Here is a 15984-nt window from a genome sequence, read left to right on the forward strand (position 1 = left end):
GTGGGCACATGGAAAAATAAAGAACACAGATAAATTGTATCGAAAACCATGGTGCAATTTTTCAAGAGGTTAGACCTAAAACAGTAAGGGACCTGAAACCTCCTACCTCGCAGTGTAAATGGAAAGGAATCATAAATTTCTAGAGGGATCGGGTGTTTCATGCTTTAAACAGAACCGTGTTCTTTGGCCCAAGCATGTGCTCAAAGTAACATCTGAATTTCAGATGTCAGGTGAGGCGAAAAAAGCCTTAGTTCTACTGTAAGTACAAAGTACGGACAGACGCATAAGCAAGAGTTTTTAGGTCCCCACACAAATCTCAAGATATTTAAAGGATTTGATACCTTTGAAGCCATTTTCTGAGCTTCAACGTCGGCTGACCGTCTCAAAGACAAAAGATCCAATAGCGAATTCTTCCATGGGACTAGTTTTCATTGAAAGTATTTAAAATTTTGGGGTTTGACTGTTAAATTTGATCTAAAATATAGTGATATTGCGTCGGCAAGGCTTTAAGTCAAAGCGGGTTGCACGATAGGGAACTCCCAAAGCCACCAAATAGATCATGACATTTCTTTTGAGCTAATTTTTACGTTTTCTTAGCATGCATAATAGAAAATTCTTAGGGACTGCCCTTTCTTGAACTTAAAAAAAATTCGGCTCCGTTTTGTAAAAAAAAAGTCTCATTAAAACTGAGTATCTCTATCCCTGGCGCAAAAAAAGAGAAATTAAATTTTTTTTTCTAAGATTTTCGGGAAAGTAGGTGTCAACTTTTAGTTTTCTGTCGTTTATTCGAATCTATTATCCAAGATCTACAAGTTGTGGCAAGACTGCCCAATCAATTCTAAAATGTTTGGCCACAGAAACTAGAAAAGTTTATAATGGGCAAGATAAGGTGATCTTTTGAGGTATCGAATCCTCCAATTGATATTTTAATTAAGTTTTTTTTTTATAATCCATTATTTTTTTTCTCAATGTGCTGGGGGCTGAAATTCACGAAAATGTAGGAGGGACAAAAAGTATTCAGTTAAAATGACCCAAAAATGTATTTTTCAAAGTCTAGGACGTATGACAACCCCCCCCCCCGCCCCAAGTGACGCCCAGGCTAATTTTGAAGAAACAAGTGTCTTCCGGAATAGTTCCATGTGTGCGTGTCTAGTCCCAAATACCATAATATCATTGCTTGTCAACGCAGAGGTCAACGCTGCGTGTAATTGCAAATTTAATATGGGTAAATATCATTGAATCATTGCGTAATTTGAAAGGTCTTACAATTTAGTCATTGAAAACGCTAAGAATTGGCGAATTGTATGGACACTGTAAGAAACTAAATGGAATATCTTTTAATATATTTCAGTAGAGAACGGCCTTAGCCCTTATTAACGCAATTCTGTGGTAGGGCTGTCAGATGTCAATGAATTTTTAATATAAGCGGATTTTGGAAGTCTTATTAGATAGTCAAGACCACTATATACAAATAATATACAGTAGAATCACGACTCAGTAATATTTGGCTAATACAGTCTTGGCGCGCATAAAAGCTCTGCCCGTATACTCGTCCGTCCTCGTCCATCAACAATTCAGTGAATATTAGCCTGGAACACGCATTTTCGCAGAAACTTTCTCGAAATGCCTTTGAAGCCAACTCGAGACTTTGAAACCTACTTATAATTTCTGAAAACACCTAATAATAACATTACACTACTCATTACCGATTTTTATATATCAATTGGAATAAATTAATTTAAAACTAGATTTTTAAAATTTAGTTTTACAAAGGTGAAGCCAAGTTTTGCGTTCAAGTGAAACCTGACTTGTCTACCCGTGAAAAATTTAATGTCGCTGATGTCTATACATTCTCCAGAGCACTTGCATCTCGGTCGGGCTTTGTATAATGGTTGAGATAGGGAATAATTCTACTGTTACTTATATACAGTGGTCAAGACTAATAATATTCTTTAAATTATTAAATTATTATTAAGTATTTCAATTTGATTCTTATTATTTAATTATATCTTCTTGTTTAATTAATTTATATTGTATTAATTAATTGATAATCTATGAATTATTTTAATTTATTAAGTGCGCCCTCTACTCTATTAATAAACTTTAAAAAAATACAAAATGATTATAACCATTAGATTATTATTTGAAATTTCGCGCCCCTAAAATCTCTGTCCCTTTTCTAAAACCTCCTGTGATTTTGAAGTGTCCAGAGCCAGGCTTTTGGTCCCCTTAGTAACCTAGTTTCAAAGATTAAACTTTTATTTTCGTCTTTCAGGAACTGGAGAATGAGTTCTAGTTCAGAATCTGGGCTGCACACGTCAATCTCATCAGTCAGACTTAATCAAACAAGTATTACAAGTCTTGGTTCATCTACTATCATCAATGGTGCAGACTCCAAATTTGACTCTCATTCCGAGCATTCCTTCGACACAAACATAACTGAGGAAAACATTGATAGAGCCCGAACTGTGTATGACGCTAGCACTAAGGAGTCTCTTACTCTGTCGCAGGCTGTAGAGGCTAAAATTATTGACCTCAGAACAGGAGAATATTGTGATCAAGTCACCGGGAAGTGTATGTCTTTAAAGAGAGCTGCTGCAATTGGACTACTTAGCCAAAGCCTGCTTCAGTTAATTGATAAGCAAAAATCAGAAGTATTGCTGAAGGCTCCAAAAATATCAGCTGTGAAAAATAAGGTAAGCGTAGTTGCTGCGATTTTAAGTGGCGACATAAATAGCTTTGGAGAAATAAATATTAATACACAGATATATACTGTGTCAGAAGCGTATCGCAGAGGTTATTTAAAATTAAGTCTCCCTCCGCCTTACGATGGATATTGTCTTTCTGAGGCTATTGAACAGAATTTGATTGATACAAATTCTGGACAGTTTCTTGATCGCAATACTGACAAATTCATTCCAATAAGTGATGCTATAAAGCTTAAATATATAAATCCGAACATTAGAGAGGTGGTTCATACAAATGCGAAATCAAGGGTGACTTTGAACGACGCAGTGAAGAAGGGTGTACTTGATATAAAGAATGGACTATTTTTGAATACAAAAACTGGTGACAGCTTTTCGTTTATTGAAGCAGCTCAAAAAAAGTTTGTTTCGCGTCCAATAACTTTGAAAGACTGTGTTGACCAGGGATATTTAACCGGTGATTGTGATAGCTTTAAGGATCCATTTTTTGGTGGGAATTTGACTGTTATTACAGCTGTTAAAAATGGATTGCTTGACCCTTACCTGAAAACTGTGAAAAATACATTAACTGGTGAATATGTTAGTTTAGAAGAAGCAGTTGCGACTGGGATTATTTTGTACAATTGTAGGTTCGTTGATATGGTGTCTAAAGAACAGCTCCCATTGTGGAAAGCTGTAGAGTGTGGGTATCTAGCATCAGTTAAGCTTCATACAGTGTTTGAAATTGAAGGATTCAAAAATACTAAAACTGGTGATTTTGTAGATTTCAAGACTGCTGTAGACTTTGGAATTATTGATTTGAAGTTAGGATGTGTCTGTGATATTTCAGTTGGTAGTAATATGTCCTTAGTAGATGCTGTAGATGCTGGAATTGTTCAGCGTTCAGTTTGTGATGTGCTTTCACGAAATATTGGCATGCAGGATAAGTATGGAGTTGAGATGACGGTTTTTGAAGCTGTTGCTGAAGGCTGCCTAGACTATAAGCATGGAAGAATATGCCATGCTCAAACAAGGCAGTTTATATCTCTTGATGAAGCCATGAAAATGAAAATAATAACCAGTGAAGGTGCCAGTGTTTTAAGAAGCATTTTAAATCTGGCTGTATCAGTTTTCACTATAATTGAAACTACTGAAACTGTCGAAAGATATGCAGAATCAGTCACTGAAGAAGTTGTCGTAAACAATTCCTCGGTAAGTAAAGCATCCCTAGTAAGGAAGTCGCCTTCTCCTTCTAGGAAGTTCAGTCAGTACGAGTACATGGAACGTGGCTTAGAGATTGATACTGTAGACGCTACTTCTTTTAAGAGAGGGGAAAAAGAACTTTGTGAAGAGGCTAGTAAGGTAGCTTCTTGTATTCAGTCACTAAGTGAAGATACCGCAGATGGTGCAATAAATGTTACAATAAGAAATGCAGCAACTGATTTTAATCTAAACTTAAAAAGAACTGATTCCACAAACGACAAGTTTCGTCTTCAACGTACAAATTCCAAACGAAAATTAACCACCATACCCCCCAATGGGTTATCCCTACAGAGTGCTATAAATGACTTTATTGTGGACCCAACCACGGGAATAATTCTACCCCCGAATAGTGATGCACCTGTACCTTTGATTACAGCTCTTGAAACACGGTTAATCGACCCCTGTTCTGGATATGTATTAGATCGTTCGACAAACTCATATGTTGATTTACTGTCAGCTGCCAGATCAAGGCTGTTATCTGATGCTGCAGAATATGAACATATGGGTAGTATTTTATCTCTGAAAGAGGCAGTCATACGCTTATTTGTGCGTTTTGAGCCTCTGGAAACAGTGAATGAGACATTCAGTGTTAGCTTGTCTGTTGATCAGTTGAAGGAACAACGGGAAGGAGTAGTTGTCGAGGGAAGTTCACCCAGTAATATCTCATCAATAGAATCTACTTTAAAAATTGAAGCAACAAAGGGGGTTTCTTTAGCAATTACAACTATTCCAGTTAATAAAAACGAAGCCACTACGGGGGCAAATAAAATATCTGGGTTACCAACCAAAGAGAAACGCTTAAGTTTCAGTCCAGAAACAGAAACACTAGAAGGGTTAAAAGATGACAAAAGAATGGAAGTTGTTGAAAACAACGCTGGAGAAGTAAAATTTAAGTCTCAGCTATCAGAAACTTATCCTGAAGAACCTACCTCTCTGACCACAAGTCACTCGATGACGTTTCCTGCTAATTACCAAGAACCAATTGAGATATCAAAAGGTGCCGTTTTCCAACCAAGCACAGGAAAGCTGATTGTAAACGACATAGAAATGGATTTATTTTTGGCAATAAGCCAAAATAAAATTCCTGCAACAAAAGTGAAATTCTATGATCAGCAGCTAGATAAAGAATTTAGTATTAGTGAAGCAGTTAGAAAGGGTATTATTTCTAAAGAAACGGGCAATATAAAACTTAAAGAAGGCTTTTTGTCGTTTCCTGATGCTATCAAAGCTGGTTTAGTTCTTATTGTTGGGGTACCCTTATCCCAAAAAGTTGATGACGATTGTAAAGAGGAGATTAAAGTTCAAGATCCTAAAACAGGTGAAGAATATTCATTAGAAGAAGCAATCTATCGTGGAATTATTTCTTCAGAAGTGGCAGAGAAATATGTAAAACAAAAAAGACGATCATCCTTAGATAAGCTTCCAGATGAAGTTCTGGCAGCAATTTTCATTAAAGACTTGAAAGGTGACAAAGAGGTTAGTGTCAAAGAAGCAATTGCTGCAGGCCTTACGACAGAAAAAGAAATAGCTGACTTGATTGAAGAAAAAATACAACAAATACAAGTGGCGAAAAAGCTGGATCGTAAAAAGTCATTATCTGAACTTACTAAAGAGAGATTAACCTTGATTCCCCAGTTTACTTTGCCTGAAAGTGAAATTTCTCCCTTGGGAAAAGTAAAACGAAAGGTAGCAAAGATCATGGAAGCAGCAAATTTAGGATTGATAGACCTCAATACTGCAAAACTGATTGACGAAGCTGATATACCAGAAAAACTCATTGAAGATGGAAAGCTCAATCCTTTTTCTGGTGCAATCCGTAATGTGAATACTGGCAATATTTTGACAGTTGTTGAAGCAATTGATGCAGGCATATTAGATCTCAGTTCAAAAAGTGTATCAACACCCGTTGGTCGGTTTCTATCGCTCAATGAAGCTTTCGAGGTAGGGCTATATGATACTGACAAGAAAAGACTAATTCATCCTGAATCTGGTCGATTTATGTCTGTGACAGAAGCGATGAACATGGAAATAATAGACCCGAATTCAACTTTCATTGAGCCCCGTAATTTCGTTGAAATGAGTCTTAGAGAAGGAGTTGAAAGAGATCTTGTAAATAAGAAGTCTGGAGAGGTTAGCTCACGTGAGGGACTCCTTCCAGTACCAGACGCTGTCGAAAGAAAACTATTCAAGGCCAACTCAAATGAAAGTGATGAATACCCGAAAATCGCTCCTAGTTTTTCTTTAGCATTAAACCTCGGGCTTATAAACGAAGATATTAAATATTTTAATAAAAATACGAAAAAAACAATGGAAATTTCTACAGCTTTCATTACAGGATATTTGATGCCTACCATACAGCCGAATATTCACAATGCAATAGAACTACAAACGGCTATCAAGGACAAACTTATTGATGTAAAGACCCGTTCTTTAGTTCTCCCTCAGTCTAAGGTACCTATATCGGTTTATGAAGCGATTGAATCCGGGATTTTACGTTTGCCTCCTCAGCAACCCCACTGCTACCCCCCGGTCTCCCACCCTCTGGCTTTGGGTGAAGTCCAAGTAGATACTATTATAGAATCAGTTGAGAATATCAACCCTGAGTGTATAAAACTTCTACCAGGTTTTGAGATGTTGGACAAATCCAAAGTTAAATGTAGAAGGACGTCAAAAACAATAACAATCGAATTGGCAAGAAAATTTGGCATTGTTGAAAATTTAGAACCCTCTGAGGTTGATGTTCTGGGGTGTTTTGTTTCTGGACTTGTGACAGCTGATGGTATGCTCATTCACCCAGTTACTGGGGTTTGTACTTCTATTGCAGATGCTATAAACTCCCAAATGGTATCTTACCCAGTCCCCGAAAATTGTTTAATTATTCCTTTTAAGGACAATTGGTTAAATGATGTGACAAATCTACTGGTTTTTGACATTGATACTCAACGAATTTTGACTGTTGGACAGCTTCAGGATAAAGATATGGCCTCAGCAACCCCAGAAAAGGTTCAGGAAGCAATTCAAAGAGGTAGTATTATTCCTGCTGGAGTTTTAAAATTCAAAGAACCCGAAAAAACTCTTACTAGAAGAGAATCTCTCTTGAGTGGCAGTGTTGAACATTTACCATTGCAAAGACGAATTAGTTTAAGTAATGCCCTTGCTTTACCATTAGTGCGACAGACTTCGGTAAAAGTTGGTGACAAAACAGTTACAATTGAATCTGGTTTTGAAGAAGGTATTGTGTCAGAAGATTCAGTTATTGTTGTAAATGAAAATGGTGAAACCTTTATTGAAGACTTTAAAGATTCTCTGATCAATGCGCGACAACTCCTCTCGGCGGAAGAAGCTTCTTTTCACAGTTTTTATGATTTCCGTGAGAAATGTTTCCAAGATCCTTCAACTAAGAATTTCATTACCTTCAACTCTTTCCTTGCTCAAAACGTCATTGATTCTGAATTTTTAGTCGTGAAAGACTTGAGAGTAAACAAATTCATACCCATAAAAACTGGTTTAGACGAGACTCTTATTTCATCTGATTTTGGCGAAATGAAAGACCCCAAAGATGGTAGCACCGTAGAATTTTATGAAGTTGTCAACAAAGGCTGGGTGAAAATACAACCTTTCACTAACGTAAACTCAGTATCCTCATCTGAAGAACTTTATAAAGTATATGAGCCAAAGACAAAGCATGTTATAGTTGAAGGAGAGAGCGTCCACATTGCAACCGCCATTTCAAAAGGCCTTATTCCGATAGAAAATTTCACTGTTGTTAAAAACAGATCTTCAAAACCTCTTTTACAAAGTTTGTCTTCTGATAGCCAAAAGAAATATTTGATTATAGACGATACTTATTATGAACTTCAAGAAGCGGTTAATGTAGGTTTAGTTCGTCCTAAGAGTTATCCCCTTACCATTGAAGCAGGTTATGAAAGAGGTGTGCTGGATAAAAATGGAACAATTTTTGATCCCTTTATTGGAAATATGATCAATATACCTGATGCTTTAGATTGCTGCATTCTAGATTCATATGCAACCCTCATAAAACATCCATCATCTGGCTACTTCATGACCCTTGCAGAAGCTGTTGACGAAAGTATTGTTTGTGATGGGAAGATTCGTACCACTTCTGGTTATCTGAGTGTTGAAGAAGGTCTTAAATCAGGGATCATCTATTCATCTGTGAAGTCTATTCGTTTAGAAGATGCCCTCAGCTCTCCACTCTTTGATAAAAGAACGGATAAGTTTAATAATATCTATAACGGTAGATTTGAAAGTCTTAATGAAGCAATTCTAAGTGGTTTAGTTGATGTTAAAGACTTAATTGTGGAAACCAACGGTGCTGGAGTGGAGTTAAGAACAGCTATCCTATCTAATTCTGCAAGAATAGAAGGGATTAAGATTATCATACAAGAAGAAATTTATGAAATCACCGAGATTTTTGAAAAAGGCAAACTAAAACGTAAACCCAAACAAATCACTATTCAAGATGCTATCCGTACTGGTATTTACAACCCAAAATCAGGACTTCTTACAATTACCGATGAAACCTTAACTATACAGGAAGCACTGAGAAGGGAGTTTGTCTTGGATGGATCCTTTTTGAAGGATTCTAGAACTGGCGAAATTTTAACCTTAAGCCAAGCCATACATACCGGCATTTTGAATCCATTCTCTGGCCAATATATAGACCCAGTGACAGGCAGTGAAATGAATTTGTTTGAGTCACTTGAAAAGGGGCTGCTTGTAAAAGCAGAACGAAGGTGTTCTTTACCTCGATCCGTTTCAGTGGGAGTATATGATCCCAAATTGGGAAAAATTATAGAAGAAAATGCAGCGTATGCTGTTAAATATGCAGAAAAACAAGGGTTAGTTGATAAGTCGAAGACTCTGTTTACAGATCCCAATTCTGGCGCTGTACTTTCTTATGATCAAGCTGTTGATTGTGGATTGCTTGATGCACAAAAAGGGAAAATTTGCATTTCTAAAGACGTTTATATTGATCTTGCTGCAGCTGTTGAGCAAAACCTTATGTTTGAAATCAGCCTCCCACTCCCCCTCACTACTGCCATTTTACTCAAAGTGTTTAACCCAGAAACTAGTTCTTTCTTGAATCCAAACACGGGTATAAGTGTGTCGCTATTGGAGGCAATAGAATTGAAATTAATAGATTCTGATTCAGTACACGTTGTTGACACAGAACATGGATTCCTTAAGAAAAGGTCCCTTCTCGATGCAATTAACTCATGTGTTGTAAAGAGTGACTCAACAAATGTTATGGACTTTAGAAATAACAAAGAATTACCTCTTGAAGAAGCACTCCAGTCTGGACTAATAATAGACAGCCGCGGCGCTATTTCTTTGCAGAAAATGCTTTCTCGTGGTTTTTACGATGAAGAATCAGGCCTACTACTAGACCCTAATACAGGAAAGCATATAACTCTGCACGAAGCTCTGCGACGTCTAGTCGTAAATCCAGCACTGCCCGTCTATTTCAACCCAGAAACAAAAGAGCTGTTAAGTCTTGTCGAAGCTTGTCGGCTTGGTATCATTGATAGAAGATCGGGGAAGATGTTCCCATATAATTTCAAGTCCAGTATATCACTATTGAAAGCATTTAACGATGGTCTAATTATTGACGTTGAGACACCATTCACACTATATGAAGCTCTGAGCCTTAGCCTGTATAACCCACTAACAGGACTATTTGTACATCCTATTACTGGCCAACAAATAACTCTTCAAGAAGCTATTACATCAGAATTGATTGATGCATCAAAGTCAGTTTTAAGACTACCAAATGTTCGGAAGTATCTTTCACTATCAGAGTCCTTGAAGATTAATCTAGTTGATCCAATCAGAGGTCGTTATAATGCACCAAACGAATCTTATGATACTATAAATTTCCTTGAAGCAAAGATGAAAGGCTATATAGTAAATTCAAAAAAGCCAATGTCTTTACTAGAAGTGGTATTGAATGATTTGATTTTGCAAGAAACGGGGAAGATTATCGACCCGCTTGTTGGTGATCAGCTGCAACTCGATTTAAGTATTGAACATGGTCTTGTCGAGCCACTGACGACTTTATACACGGCGCCTAATAAAAGTCTTCAAGCTGCTATTAATGACGGTTGTATAGATGTAGCAAAGGCAAAAATATTTGATCCAAATTCTGGTGGAAGTTTAAGCATATCTCAAGCATTCGATTGTGGCCTGCTTAAACACGTTGGAAATCCCATTAGCTTCAGTGAAGGAATTGACTACGGCTTAGTAGATTTGAAGACTTTCAGATTGAGTGACCCAAGAACAGAAAGTGAATATAGTTTGGAAGATGCTATTCGTTCTGAGCTGATAGACCCAGAAACAGCTGTTGTCAGACATCCCACCTCTGGAAACTACGTAACTCTTAGAACAGCTATTAAGGAAGAAATGGTTGATCTGCAAAGAAAAGCGGTTATTAACCCTGTAACTGGTAAGCTTGGCAGTTTATGTGTATTCTTTGATCAAGGATCAATTGTTTTTATGCGTTCCCCTCTTACTTTCACGTCAGCTATTGAAAAGGGACACTTAAATTTGGACAATGGGAAGTTAGAAGACCCTGTTTCTAAGGAAATAATTAGTCTTAAAGAGGGAATAAAACAAGGCATCCTTGATCCTCATACCGCTGTTGTCAAAGACACGAAAAATAAAAGGCTTTTGACTTTAGACATGGCGCTTGCAGAAGGTATCCTTGACTCGGACAAAGGAATGGTGTTAAATACAGAAGATAATCGTCTTTTAACTATGTTTGAAGCTGTTGAAACCGGTTTTGTCCTAACTCCAGGATGTGCTATTTCACTTATCGAAGCAATTGAACTTGAAGTTTATGACGCAACTTCAGAAAAATTTGTTTGCCCTCATACAAAACAGTTACTTTCATTTGAGGAGGCGGTAAGTCAGAAACTTATATGCCTATCTTCTACCATGGTTCGTATATCCAAAGAAGAGTCACCTCTTACTTTGCAAACAGTTTTATCTTTAGGAATTCTCAATCCAGAAAATGGCTCCATACGTAATCAAGATGGTAACTGGCTCAAACTCAACGAAGCCCTGGCGCAAGGTCTTCTTGTCTCGGCGGACGCAAGGGTAAGCTCTTGACTCCGCCCTCAGCTTTGGGAATCCGTATCGTCCGCTTTTTAATTAAGTGCTTTAGCTTGCAACTAACATTTTAACAGCTTGCCTTGACTAAATTTAAGTAGGCCGAATGTATGGAAATATGTATGTTCCTTTTCCTTCTTTTCTGTCTTGGTATGTTAACCCTCTTTATGGCGGGAAACGAGAATTTGAAAAAAGTTTGAAGTTTTTCATTAGCTTGTTTGTTATATTTGTCATAAAAATTATTGATAAGCCAATGTTTTGTTAATTATGTTGTCTAAAAGAGAAAGCATCTTGTTTACGGTTTTTTTTTGTGATTGTTTCAATTTGGTTCAGATGGTATTACCCGCATGTCCCAGGTTACTTTTTGTTTCTTTTTTTTTCAGGTTTGCTAATAGTACCCCTTGTGTTAGAATTTGTAACAGTGTATGATATGCATTTCCTGTCCGAAATATATTTAGGCTAATATTATTTAGATTTACTTACTTACATCTTAATTTTGTTTCTAATTTCTGTGACACTTGTTTTATGTTTTTTTTTTTTTTCATTTGGAACCAAACAGAAAAATACTTAGCTTGCAATCATAATTTTTGCTACTGTATACAGAATTCACGACCAAAAAGCCCCCCCCCCCCCCCCCAAAAAAAAATCAATCAAAGTTATCCTTAAAATGTGCTGGATCATTCTTTTTTTTCGTATTTAATAGCACAGTAGGACAATACAAGGTATGCGTTTTTGTTAATTTATTTTTCCAGCGGAATTAGAAAAAATAACTAAATGCTGAAGTTCTCTTCTTAAATTGCGGAAGTAAAAAGCTTATTATAGATGTTGATAAGTTTTGGTGAAAATGATCCTCTCAAGGGGTAATTCTTTTTGGGACTCTTTCTCTCTCTATCTCCCCCCGCTCTCTCTTTGTTTTTCTTTCCTTCTTTCTTTTCCTTTCTCTCTAACCATCTCTGTTTCTTCTTTTTCCCGTTCTCTAGTTTTTCTTTTACTTTCTCCCTATTTCTTCTTCTTCATCTCTATGAAAGAGACGATGGCTGATGGCCATGTACAGTCTATAAAATAAGATATTTATATATATAAGTTGTATAACGAGGTGAAATGTTTCAGAATGAGGAACGTTTTGAAATGTTAATTCCAAGCTAAGTTTTTGTCTTTTACTTTTTGAATTTGAGCAGAAAATTGTTTCTCTTTTTGTTACTAACTCACACTCTGATGTGTTTAATTTTCTTTTAATAGCAAGCTGTGGAGGAGAAATACAGAAGTTGCGCTGAAAACCTGACTAATTTAGTATCATGGCTTTCAAACATTGAAATGCAACTGGCCAACCAGGAGTGTATACGTGAAGAGCCTTCAGATGTTAAGAACCAAATTAACGCTGTCAAGGTAATCATAAGAGTCCTTGAAAATATTTCAAAGATAAATATATAAATATTCAAACGAACTACCTGATATACACCTAACAAGTTGCTACATAATATTAACAAAAACCACTCGTGTTCTGTGTAAACAAGAATCGCGTTAAGACGTCATGTACTACTACGATATCGTTTACGTAGCTACTAAGTCTTTTAACTAAATCCAACTATATATATAGCAGTTTACGTCCAATTTAAATCCATACTACCATCGGCGGGGAGGAGGGAGGGGCTGATGTAAATTCTGGGGGTTGTATGCAAACTCGAAGTTAGATAAATGTTGACACCTCCCAATAAACATAAATACTAGCCCAAAATTTTTATTCACTTTATTATTCAAGAAAATTGTTTCGTTGTGACAACTTCATTTCTTCTGGACTAAGTCCAAGTTCTTATCTTTTCTCGAAGTATTTTCTGAGCAACTTCTTCGGATAATTTAAGTGGAATGTATGATTCTCAGCTAAAGTCTCGTATTCTCAATTTAGAAAAAAAAAGTTTAAATCAGTAGCAATAGCGACTTATTTTTTTAAACGTTTACAAATTTGTAGAACAAAACAGACAAAAATCAAGCAACAAGAGACAAAATTGAAAAGATAGCAAAAAAAAACAGAAACATAAACGAATCAGGAAGAAAACAATAAACGAATTAGGCATGCAAAAAACAACAACAACAAACTTTGGACAACTTGGCCGACAACTTCATAAACAAAGTTAATAAAGCTCCGCTTTATAAAACGGAGCTCCAAATAAAAACTCCAAAAGCGCTTTATAAAAAAAAGCTCCAAAGTTAATAAAACGTGGCAACAATTTTCCTGGTACGATAAAGCCGATAAAAAAAGCAACAATTACAAACTCAGCCCCCCCCCCCAACAAAAAAGATTAGCTTGAATAAGTCATTTTTTTATTATTTTGTAAAACGTTTCTTCTGCTTAGAATTGCCTTGGTTTGCAAGTAAGAGATTTCGTATTTGAAACAAATAATTTTTTCTTCTCCTTTTTGTTCCATTTGTCTCAGAATAGTACAAGGTTTTATGTAGATTATCTCTCTTAGAATATCAGAGACGACATCGGTGGCCATGGCAGACAGATTATCAACTGTGTGGAACAGGCTCGTCAAATGGGTAGCCAATCCGCTGAGCTTCTATCTGCCGAAGAAATTAAAACGCTGGATAAAGACTCTCGTGAATTAAAATTACGCTTCGAAAAAGCTGATGGTCAATCTGATAAGATGCACAGGAAGCTCGGATCAGCATTGGACGAGTTAAATAAATTCAGGTATTTCACCTGTACTTGACTCTCTCTCTCTCTCTCTCTCTCTCTCTCTCTCTCTCTCTCTCTCTCTCTCTCTCTCTCTCTCTCTCTTTCTCTCTCTTTTATTTCGTCCTCTCCCTTTCTCCTCTAATTTTTTCTCTCTTGCTTCTCTCTTTCTCCCTTCAGCTTTCCTTTTTGTCACTTGGCTTTTATCTGTTGATGAAGTTAAGATCAGCAATGGAAAAATTAAATAAGCTCAGATATTTCATTTGAACTTACATTTTGACAAAAACATTTTTTCGATCGACCTAACTAGTTATGTATAAATCAGGCTGACTAACCTTGTTGTAAAATGTAACATGATTATACCAAACTCCTCTTAACCCACTCCCCTTCCGCATCCAAAGTTGATTAAAATATAACATGATTATACCAAACTCCTGTTAACCCTCTCCCACTCCCCTTCCCCTGCCAAAATTGATTAAAATATGTCATGATTATTCCAAATTCCTGTTAACCCTCTCCCACTCCCCTTCTACTGCCAAAGTTGATTAAAATATAACATTATTATACCAAACTCCGTTAATCCTCTCCCTCTCCCCTTCGCTGCCAATGTTGATTAAAATACAACATGATTATACCAAACTCCTGTTAACCCTCTCCCACTCCCCTTCCCCTGCTAAAATTGATTAAAATATGTCATGATTATACCAAATTCCTGTTAACCCTCTCCCACTCCCCTTCCGATGCTAAAGTTGATTAAAATATAACATGATTATACCAAACGCCTGTTAATCCTCTCCCACTCCCCTTCCGCTATCAAAGTGGATTAAAATATAACAGGATTATAACAAACTCCTGTTAATCCTCTCCCCCTCCCCTTCCCCTGCCAAAGTTGATTAAAATTTGTCATGATTATTCCAAATTCCTGTTAACCCTCTCCCTCTCCCCTTCCGCTGCTAAAGTTGATTAAAATATAACAGGATTATACCAAACGCCTGTTAATCCTCTCCCACTCCCCTTCCGCTATCAAAGTGGATTAAAATATAACAGGATTATACCAAACTCCTGTTAATCCTCTCCCCCTCCCCTTCCCCTGCCAAAGTTGATTAAAATGTGTCAGGATTATACCGAATTCCTGTTAACCCTCTCCCGCTCCCCTTCCGCTGCTAAAGTTGATTAAAATATAACATGATTATACCAAACGCCTGTTAATCCTCTCCCACTACCCTTCCGCTATCAAAGTGGATTAAAATATAACAGGATTATACCAAACTCCTGTTAATCCTCTCCCCCTCCCCTTCCCCTGCCAAAGTTGATTAAAATGTGTCAGGATTATACCAAATTCCTGTTAACCCTCTCCCGCTCCCCTTCCCCTGCCAAAGTTGATTAAATGTGTCAGGATTATACCAAATTCCTGTTAACCCTCTCCCGCTCCCCTTCCGCTGCTAAAGTTGATTAAAATATAACATGATTATACCAAACGCCTGTTAATCCTCTCCCACTCCCCTTCCGCTATCAAAGTGGATTAAAATATAACAGGATTATACCAAACTCCTGTTAACCCTCTCCCACTCCCCTTCCCCTGCCAAAGTTGATTAAAATGTGTCAGGATTATACCATATTCCTGTTAACCCTCTCCCGCTCCCCTTCCGCTGCAAAAGTTGATTAAAATATAACATGATTATACCAAACGCCTGTTAATCCTCTCCCACTCCCCTTCCGCTATCAAAGTGGATTAAAATATAACAGGATTATACCAAACTCCTGTTAATTCCTCTCCCCCTCCCCCTTCCCCTGCCAAAGTTGATTAAAATGTGTCAGGATTATACCAAATTCCTGTTAACCCTCTCCCGCTCCCCTTCCGCTGCTAAAGTTGATTAAAATATAACATGATTATACCAAACGCCTGTTAATCCTCTCCCACTCCCCTTCCCCTGCCAAAGTGGATTAAAATATAACAGGATTATACCAAACTCCTGTTAACCCTCTCCCACTCCCCTTCCCCTGCCAAAGTTGATTAAAATGTGTCAGGATTATACCAAATTCCTGTTAACCCTCTCCCGCTCCCCTTCCGCTGCTAAAGTTGATTACAATATAACATGATTATACCAAACGCCTGTTAATCCTCTCCCACTTCCCTTCCGCTATCAAAGTGGATTAAAATATAACAGGATTATACCAAACTCCTGTTAATCCTCTCCCCCTCCCCTTCCCCTGCCAAAGTTGATTAAAATG

At 37.1% G+C, this 15984-nt stretch overlaps 1 protein-coding gene across 1 annotated transcript in view; it reads left to right on the forward strand.

Annotated features, from left to right (window-relative positions):
- Positions 1 to 15984, forward strand: part of shot (dystonin-like protein short stop) — a 429136-nt gene that overhangs the window by 263234 nt on the left and 149918 nt on the right. The window contains 3 exon segments of the mRNA XM_089095886.1: positions 2276 to 11066; positions 12318 to 12464; positions 13547 to 13770. Of these exon segments, the coding sequence (XP_088952012.1) occupies positions 2276 to 11066; positions 12318 to 12464; positions 13547 to 13770 (9162 nt within the window).

This window comes from Artemia sp. Qi Xiang Cuo, chromosome 10 (assembly GCF_049724085.1).
Source record: "Artemia sp. Qi Xiang Cuo chromosome 10, ASM4972408v1, whole genome shotgun sequence".
NCBI classification, from domain to species: domain Eukaryota; kingdom Metazoa; phylum Arthropoda; class Branchiopoda; order Anostraca; family Artemiidae; genus Artemia; species Artemia sp. Qi Xiang Cuo.